Here is a 9789-nt window from a genome sequence, read left to right as displayed (position 1 = left end):
AGTTTAAAAAGTATTTATTTATTATAGTAAAATAAAGTTTATAGTATATTAAGAACTAGCTTTATAAGCTACTATATATAAGTATTACTAGTATTAACTATAAACTTAAGAAGAGAAAAGAGAGAAAGAAGAAGCTTTCTATTCTCTCTTTTCCTCTTATTATATATATATAAGTTTAATATATATTTAAAGCGTACCTAATAAAGTACTAATATAGTGCCTTATACCTACTTAAGCTTATAGCTTAAGTATATTATATTAACTTAATTATATTAGTTTAGTTTATACTTTCTATTAATACTATTTTATTCTTAAACTAAATAAAGAAGTCTATAAATATTTTATTTAAGTATTACTATATTTAGTTTAATTTAATAAGAGCTATTTCTTATTAATAAAGATTAAAGTATATAGTAGCTAAGTAGTTAAGAAATATAGTTAAGTTATAGTTTATAAATACTTTAACTTTATAGTAAAAAGCAATTATTTAGTATAGTAAGTGATAATCTAGAGAATATAATATACTACTATATTAATTTATAAATTAGTTATATCTAGTTATTAATAGTTTTCTAGAGAGTAGCTACTTTAGCTTAAGTACTTAATAGTATTACTTTACTAGCTAATAGTAAGTTACTCTTTATAAAGTTTAAAAAGTATTTATTTATTATAATAAAATAAAGTTTATAGTATATTATAAACTAGCTTTATAAGTAACTATATATAAGTATTACTAGTATTAACTATAAACTTAAGAAGAGAAAAGAGGAAAAAAAGAAGCTCTTTATTCTCTTTTTTCTACTTATTATATATATATATAAGTTTAATATATATTTAAAGTATATTTAATAAGGCACTAATATAGTGCTTTATACCTACTTAAGCCTACAGCTTAAGTCTATTATAGAGCTGTAGCTTAAAGTATTAACTTAATTTAATTGTAATAACAGTATTTAGGGACAGAATGCTTAGTTTTTTAAGTACCTAGATAACTAAAGAGCTTGTATTTATACAAGACGTTTGTGAGAGCCTAATACCCAAGGCCTTGTGATAAGGCAGCCCGCCTACAGCCTAGTATATTAAATCATAAGAAGGAGTGGGCACAGACATATTCAAGCAGCACAACATTAATTACCGCTGCCTTTACTAAAGGCTATACTAGCCCCAGATAATACGACTAGTCTGAATTACAGAGAATTACTGCATGCAGATCGAGAGGGGGGGTTCTAGTGGGTGTAAAGCCTCAAGAATATTAAGATGCCTAGCTGCATAGTGTTGTATTTAATACAACTAAGACTATAAATGTTAGTTCGCCTTCACGCTACTTCTGTTAGAACTGTACGTATTAATCAGCTATGTAGGATAAAAAAAAGTACATATAATCCTATAGAGTCTTAAAGGTCCTTAGTTCCTTAACCTAAAAGACTAAACTAATAAAAGATTTATATATATAATACTACTTATGTGTATAACTTAAGTAGGCAATAAAGAGGTCATGCCTCTTTATGCCTTGTTGCCTTAGTGCCTTAGTGCCCCAGTCTAATAGTAGCCTATGAGGGCGTCGTGATAACTGCAACCTTTGTGCATTGCAGCTCGTCATGTAGTTGAGGCCTTTTCTCCGGGTAACACGATTTCAATACGCGAATCTAGCATCAACAACAAAATCTAGTTCAACGTTCCGCCTCGCCTCAGCCTAGGGTTATATCAAGGCAGGCAACCTTGTAACTCTAGGCAAGGTTAAGGCAGTTATTCGGCCAGAAATGTGTAACAAACTAGTAAATAAATTACATTGCAGGGAAGAAGCACTACAAGCTCTATAGTAGTCAGCTACCGTTAACACATTAATACAGTTATCCTGTCATAGACTAGACGTAGTGTGCGTCGCGGGTGCCAGCTGCAGTCATACAAGTAGTGTGCCGGACCCTTTTAACCTCCGACCGTTAGGGCAAACGAGCACGTATTGAACAAGCCACGCTTAGTTGTTTAATCTGGCACTGTACAAGTTCCGCGCGTATCCACGGGATTCAACTAGGTAGTACTGTCCCTGCGGCGGATCGACCATACGCAACTAAACGAATCTGAGATCTGCAAGCGGGGTAAAGGGCTCATTGAGAATTTGAAGCGTGGACGGACCAATGTACAGAACGACCAACTAGAAGTGATGCGGATCGGTCCAAGTCGGATCTCGCCACGCTATCAACCAACCCACAATTTGCAGGGTTAGTTCGATGGCCAATCGCGTACTGATGTCTATCGCTAGGCTTACAGTAAAGTGGAAAGATCGCCAAGTAATATTAGGAATTTGTGGCAGGTAAGACCCTTATGAGGTAGACTAATAGCCTCTCGAACAACGCGAAGGCTCACAACTACTTCGCTAATTGGGAAAAGGAAATATCTTTGCGGTTGTAATATCTAGTGCTTCTACGGTCAAGTAGAGCAGACGTCATGTTACGGTACCAGCAAAGCAACAAGATGCTTGATGATATTTGTTTTGCTAGTTCCTTCTCTTTTAGCTTCTCACTGCCTTTGCAAGCTGAATGGCAGTGTCCAATCCTTGTAGGGCAGTAGTCGTTTGTCAGGGGCTACACCGGAAGCTGTAGACCCGGCTCTGCCAGGCCTCGGACATCCGCGCCAGACCTAGTCCGATTTGTAACTCACATTAAACAAAGTAGAGATGCTGTCGCGATGATGAAGTGTCCCTGCAACGCACGTTGTTTTGTGTGCAGACATTTCGCAAACTAGTGTGAGAGGTAATTATCAATGCAAGAATATTGTAATTAGCACAAGGTTGTGTGAGAGTCTGAAGCAGTACGACGAGAATATAAGCGTTGGTTGAGTCGATAATTCCAAGAGGAGAGTGAACTTCATAGTCCTTGTGGTGACAAAAACTTGTCGAGACAGTCTAGGCTAATCAATATCCATAGGGTTACTGCTAGTAGACTAGGTTAAGCAAGTCTACTCTAAAACGGGTCGGTATGCCATGCCGGACTCGGGGGCTTAGTTTTTGCAATTTTGCGGATAGTTATATTAATACAGATTCCCACATATCTGGCCAGATGAAGTAGACTAGTGAAGCCGGCCTGGTCTCTTGTAAAGACTTGCGGTAGACAGATAATTGCTTCCAACACAGCACCTATACATCCGGCGCGTACGGAAGGAATAGTAGTAGTATACACAATATAATAGTATTAAAGTAGGTGCGAAGAAATTGTCCGATAATGGAAGATAGAAACCCGTGCAACGCTAGCCAACGGAAAAGTGCTGGATCTGACCGCCTTCTGTACAAAGTTGCGTTCCGATAATAATGTACTGATGAGGCACTATGAAGGGAAACGGCCGGAAAAGAGTTAAAAGCCCTCCCCTTGTTGCCTGCGGCAAGCTTGATAGCCGAACGGTGTGGAGGTGTACATCACCATTAGACTGTGTTCCTGGGCCAGATTTTCCGCCGCATTTGGTCCCCAAATCCATACGTCAATGCATTAGCAAGCCCAACGAACTGCGTTGATGCTTGAAGCGCCGTCAGCCACCTCGGAGACCCTCCTCGCGATTCGGCGATGCGGTTAGCGATGCCGGGAATCCATAGAATAATGTACACAATTGGATATCCATTCAGAAATACTATCTTCCTGATATCTGGCGGTACCGGCATCGAGGAAAACCTGGTAGTTGTCGCAGGAGTCGGCGGATTAGCCGGGGGATCTTGGACTGGCCAGTATGGCTTGGGCCCAGGATTCCGGGAGGATCTAGTCATTGTCGCCATATCGTCGCTGGGACCTTGCGGGACAAGGCTGTGGTTTGAATAGCTATCGAGATCATACGACTCAGTGAAAGAGTCCGAGGCTAGGATTTCCTGCGTGTCTTGCGCCTGGTGATCTATGGTGGCCGTAAGCTGGCTCCGATGTCGTGTCGATGTCGTGGGTCTCGTTAGTATGACCCTGTTGAAGACTCTTTTGAGCCGTATGTAGATGCAGGTGTAGAGAGTAATGGTAGCAATAAATATGGCTATGCGCCAGCCATGAGTAAGAGCGTAACGCAAGCCGAGCTTGCTGGGTTTAATCCAGCACCAGTTCCCGCCAACGTATCCGTACGCGTCAAGTCCGAGGGCGACGTTGCCTTTAAGAGTTGGTCAGCTACTTCTTGCGGTATCCAGGAAGAATGTGCTTACTCGTAACCAATCCGGGGACCCAAGCCGACGCGCAAACCAACCCAACCTGCCATCGTGTCGGTAGAAAATCGCGCCGACTGCGGAAAACCGTACAAAAGACAATGATGGATATAATCAGGATATTAAAATCCACTGCCTGGACAGAAAACTGGCCTATCCACGCATTCGCGACGCAATTGGCATCCGCTGGTGCGGTTGGGGGCTTGGAGCCTTTTGCGATTATGATGATGCCAGATATCGTGTTATTGCAGCTGTTGATAAAGTCTACTCATGAGAGGTTAGCTAAATCGCCTGAGCAGAAGACCCCCAGTGTGGCTTACCCGCAACAAGTAGGTTGACAATGAGAGCATGGCGAAAGTGGCGTCCCGGCGGCAAGGCAACATGTAGTGCGAGGACCACCCCACAAGATACAAAAGAACAGATCGAGCCCACGAGGGTAGGAATGGCGATGACTCTGTCAACGTGTGAGGTAGTCATGGCTTTTGCTTTTGTGCAAAAGTAGCCACTTTGAAGAAGGATGAAGGATCTATATTTTCTATACAGGCCGCTCCATGACCCTGGACGACGGCGGATATAAGCCAGGGACTTTGCGAGTCGGGCTTGCGCATGGTCACATGTTTAGTCGAGCTATGGTCGCGTCTCTACAGGTAGGTAGCGTGGGCATTGTTACCCCCTTACTACTTGTTGCGTCTGGGCCTAGTTGATTTGTGGCGTCGAATCCGGTGATCTTCACGCCGGGGGTGTATCGTGTGTGGACCATGGGAGGAAATCTTGATCGCTGAGGCTAGTCATTACTTGCACACCTGCAGTAGCTAGATACAGTTGGAGAGGCTCATGGAGAAGGTTTGAAATTAAAACGTCTGACCCGTTCGCCAGAAGGCACGTACGTGGGTCGCTGCTAAGTCCTGGAAGGCAAAGAGTTATCTGCGGCGAAATAGTGGTTTACCAAGGGGTCCCAGGTCTTGTTGCCATAGGCGCTGCCTCCAAAGTCAAGGTAACCTGCCGAGAACGGCGGAGCAGGGAACTTGTTCAAAATGGAAGCCCTGTCCCCGAATGCCCAGACGGTGTTCATGCCCATGATTGCGTGTTGGGCAATATGGCAATGCATCATCCACACCCCAATGTTCCTTGGTGTTATCGGAATCCTCCATGCCCTCCAGCCCGAAGTCGTGTGAGGGAGACCCTTGTCCCCATATCTGTACAGGACGGTGGTGTCACGCGGAGCTGGTGTAAAGGAGAGGAAGCGCTTTTCGTTCTCGACAGCGTTGTAGGTCCCCGGTCCAGAGCCCAGGTCATAGGCATGCTGTCCATGCAGATGCATCGGGTGGAAGTCAAAATTACCCGTGACTCCCCCGTTGTTTTCCCACACAATGTCCACGACTTCGCCAACCTTTGCCGGAAATACTTTGGTGACGGGATCAAAGCCACCGTGCGCCAATGCGCGCGTGTAGTTTGTGGCGTGGCCGCCCCGATACTCTTGGATAAGGTAGGGCATCGCGTTGGTCGAAGCTTGCGCATTTTCTTTCCACGACAAGCCATTCTGTCTGTTGCACGCCAATCAGTACGGGTGAAGACCCGGGTAAATGGCAAGTAACTTACTCCCACACTAGGCTTCCATCGAGCTTACCGTCCCTGAAACGGCCAGTCGTCAACTTCTGGTTGACTTGGATGCGGACCGTCCTCGTCACCTCGGAAAGCCGAGGGAACTCGGATGCTGACGGTCCCGGCCTGGGTTGGAGCTGATATTCCAGATAGTCGCTTGTTCGACGTGGTAGGGTGACGGGCGAGGTAGGCGGCAACGAAAGTGGCAAGCTCTTCTTTGGCGGAGGACATTTGGACATGCGATAGCGTAGCAAAGCAAAGCCCGAGACTTCTTTGGGTCGATCGCGGCTTTCGTATCGAATCCAAAACTGCGTCTTTTTCGCTTTGCGAATGTCATGGCGTGATAATGTGCGCAGCAAATAGCTAAATCGCTGGCCAGATGCAACCTGGATGTGATCCACGACGACGGGTTGTGTGTAGGCGCCGTCTGCTTCTATCACTTCCAGGCTCGGGTGATGTTCGATGCCAATCTTGACAAGGGAGAGGACCGTAGCTCCTATAACGCGAAGACGATAGGTCTTTCCGGGCTCAACATCGATGATGTACGGCGTACAAGATGGGTCTCTGTCGAAATTGGCGGTGCCCGTGTGACCTTGGATGGAGATTGCTTCTGGTTCACCGGACCACACGAAAGGATCGGCGCGAAGACCAGACACAATGGTCTCGTCGTCCTTTGCATAGTAGTCGGCCACCGTCATGACCAAATCCTCGTCGTAGTTGTAAGCTGGCTCCAGGGCGTCTCGCACGATCAAAGCGCCGTGAGCCGTGACTTGTTGAAACCCGACGTGCGAGTGATAAAAGTATGTCCCAGCATCACCGTGCTCTGGGTTAATCTCGTAGTCGAAGAAGTGGTTCGGCGGAATGGGCCACTGAGTGACAAAGGGTGTCCCGTCAGAGAATGGTGCCGTTCTTTGGCTGAGACCATGCCAGTGCTGCTACTCGGTCAGTCTCGATGGTGTATGAAGGATTTGGACTGCGACTGACAACGGTCAGATTTTGGTCTGGGATCCCATTGTAGACTCGAATCCAGGTCGTCTTTCCCTCGGTTAGGAAGAGAGTCGGACCCGGGCTGGTACCGTTCAATGCGACGGAAGGTCTCGTGTTGCAGTTTACCTCGAGGGGAACGAGGCTCGCCTGCAGCACGTAGTCGGGTTGAAAGGTAGCCGCATCATGGACTTGCAACTCGGCCAGAGTCCCGGCGACGAACAGCACCATGTGTCCCAGCGACGAAAACATGGCAGCCGAACCGTATCCTCAATGTAGCATTGGAATTTTCGTTCCAGCCCGAACTGCGCGGCACGCCTGGCTAGATAAAGCCCTCTCGGGTCTCTCGGTTGTCAGCAACACCGACGCCAACGTCAACAACGTGCCCGGGAACTGCGCGAGCGAAACCCGCCATTCCTGGTGAGGATCGCCGCTTCTTGGTAAAAGAACAAGGCTAGAATGCCGCAAGTCGGGAAGCCTTATGCACCGTCTCGCTGTCGGTGAGCCAACAACACAAGGAGGCAGTCAATTGCCGTCATCAGTCAATTGCCGTCATCTACACAGCCCTACGGCCGGTGAAAAGGTCTCAGTCGTGAAGTACGCAGTATTTCCCATGTTTTCATCTGTTCTCCATCCATGTCAGGCAGAGTCGGCTCTTCTCCAACCTGAAACTTCCCGCTGCCAGGTCGCAAGTCTCGTATTGCGCATGCACTTGCATTGGGCCTTGTATTGTGCTCCTTAATTTAGATACCGCTGCATGTTGCGGCCCGGTGCTGGGGGATGCAGCAAGCTGGCCACATGTGCATCGTGCATACAGCACAGCTTGTTCCCGAGGACAACACCAGAAGATTCTGGGACGACCACCCGGAGCCAACGGCCCCGCTAGAGACGAAGTCGTCCACGCAGTAGTTGGTCCAATTTCGCCCCTCCCCCGCCCGCGTTGCACCGCTAGGACACGCGATGCGTCGCTACGCAGTCGCCTGCAGGGGTGGCGAGGGGCCCGTGAACCCAGCCGGAGCCTCCAAGGAGCCCCACCAAGGGGGGCTGAATGGGAATGTGCACGACGCACCGACGCTGCCTTGGAAAAGATGCTCGGAAGCTCCATTACCCCAGCAACTCGGTGGCCGTCCACATGACGCTCGGCTTCGGCGAGACGTTCGTCTACCTCAATCTCCTGTACTACGTGAGGTAAGAATCCCCTTCCCACAGCGGTAGCGGTCGACGGGGCTCCCAACTTGCCGCCGCCGCCCCTGCTTACGCCTTGTCAGCACCCTCATGCTTCACCGCGAGTACTTCCCCTTCCTGCCGACCCCGGAGTCGGAGCCACGGGGTCCAGTCGACCAGCCCATGCTGGGGGCGCCCGCCCCCGAGGGCTGGTGGGACGACAGCTCCCGACTCCTCTTCGGCGCGGCAGAGCACATCGCCGCCATTCTACACGAGGCCTCCGAGTGTGGCGTGCATCTCATGACGCCCTTTGCCGGGTTCTGCGCATTCTCAGCCGGCTACCTCAACCTCTACGTGGCGAAATACCCCCGAATGAACCTGGGCCGCAGCCCGCGAGCAAGCGACTGTCTCAAAATGTGTCTCGACTACCTGGAAAAGTTTCGACTTGTCTGGAAAATCGCCGACGGATGGGTAAGCCGCCCGCAAGCATGACACGACCGTGGCCACCGTTGCGCTAACATTGAGAGGGCGGCACGCGCAAGATCAAAACGATACACCATGCATCCGTGCTCTACGAGCGAGCAACCGAGGACCGGACACGATACCAGGGGCGCACACGAGCAGACTTTGATACTCTACACCAGTCTGTCCACGAGTTCCGTGTCGTGGATAGATCCGACGCGCATACTCGGGAGATTCGGGGCGCGGAGCGGCCCTCGGCGCAGGCGACTTGGCCGGTTCAAGGGCACGAGCACGAGCACGAGCACGAGCACGAGCTCGACACTAATACCTTGTTGAACCAGCTTTTCGCGGAAGTCAGCAATAACCTCGACGAGCAGGGGGCCTGGTCTCAATGGTGGCCGGCGATTGATCAGGTGGATCTTTAATGAGCTGCGTAATTACATCCGGGGTTTTTTTTTTCGTTGAAGCTTCCAATGAATGAGTGACGACCTTTGATTTTTTTGATTTTTTTTTTAAAAAGGGCTGTAATATCTGGTTTTCTATACATGTCCTATTTTTATTTCCCGGTCTAGAAAAACAGTCAACAGATAATGCACCTCTTCATATGGCTCCCCTCCCGTCACCGCCAACAAATGCATACCTGTCGCGTCAACCATTCGCCGTTTCTCCTTCCAATCACGCCTTTGCAAAGACCTTTCTCGAGTTCATCAGGCGAACAGCAAGCATAAAGAGCATGCCGACAAAAGGCGCCACAACCACGCCAAGAGGACGTTTTTTGAAGCAGCTAAAAAGGCACGTAAATGGCGTCTGGATTCTGTACTAGATCTACTAGAAATTTGGGACGAGAAGGGTGTACATTATAGGCGAAGAGGTTAATAGCGTTATTAGGTTGAAAATTGGCCCGCCTTGGTGTCCGGCCCGCCTTGCTGTCGAGCACCACCTTTGGTGGTGAGGGCTTTTGCTAGCCGAACCACATAAAGTGGGGCGGGCACAATTATTTACTACTGCTACTCGGCCTGTTGGCTGTACACCCCGGCCCCCGTTCCGTTGGGCAGGCCCAAGGGTTAGGGTTGGCGCGCCGGCCTAAGAGAGACGACGTGCCGCATGGCCAACTGAAAGAGACGGCGCTCCGAGCTGCTCCAAGTAGGCCCTTCAATAGGTCGTCTGCGCCAAGTGGTAATACCGCTCAGCATTGGCAGCCCTCAGTCGCTTGCCCCAGATTGCCATGGGAATCGCCAGCAAATGGACGAGCAGGCCCACGCCCGCGGCGAGAACAAACATGCCCGTGACCGTCATGCCCTCGCGCCACGGGTTGACGGCGAATGCGCCAATGACGCCAATGGCATTCCTAAAAAAGGCAATGACCACGAAGGGTTAGGGTTAGGGTTAGGGTTAGGGTTAGGGTTAGGGTT

The 9789-nt window shown here is 48.8% G+C and overlaps 3 protein-coding genes across 3 annotated transcripts; 1 reads left to right on the top strand and 2 right to left on the bottom strand.

The window, feature by feature from the left end:
- Positions 1-3415: 3415 nt before the first annotated feature.
- MAM_08058 (Glucose receptor Git3) lies at positions 3416-4642 on the bottom strand (the record flags this gene model as incomplete). Its single annotated transcript, XM_040826856.1, has 3 exons — positions 3416-4113; positions 4166-4429; positions 4486-4642. 3 exons carry the CDS (start codon positions 4640-4642, stop codon positions 3416-3418), a joined length of 1119 nt encoding a protein of 372 aa, XP_040675115.1.
- Positions 4643-5063: 421 nt separating this feature from the next.
- Positions 5064-7003, bottom strand: MAM_08057 (uncharacterized protein; the record flags this gene model as incomplete). The annotated part of the gene is made up of 3 exons (XM_040826855.1): positions 5064-5709; positions 5765-6699; positions 6752-7003. The coding sequence occupies 3 exons, from the start codon at positions 7001-7003 to the stop codon at positions 5064-5066; spliced, it is 1833 nt and encodes a 610-aa protein (XP_040675114.1).
- Positions 7004-7883: 880 nt separating this feature from the next.
- Positions 7884-8802, top strand: MAM_08056 (uncharacterized protein; the record flags this gene model as incomplete). Its single annotated transcript, XM_040826854.1, has 3 exons — positions 7884-7939; positions 8020-8386; positions 8443-8802. 3 exons carry the CDS (start codon positions 7884-7886, stop codon positions 8800-8802), a joined length of 783 nt encoding a protein of 260 aa, XP_040675113.1.
- Positions 8803-9789: the final 987 nt, after the last annotated feature.

This window comes from Metarhizium album, assembly GCF_000804445.1.
Source record: "Metarhizium album ARSEF 1941 chromosome Unknown scaffold_42, whole genome shotgun sequence".
In the NCBI taxonomy this organism is placed as follows: domain Eukaryota; kingdom Fungi; phylum Ascomycota; class Sordariomycetes; order Hypocreales; family Clavicipitaceae; genus Metarhizium; species Metarhizium album.
This window is presented reverse-complemented; position numbering and strand designations above follow the sequence as displayed.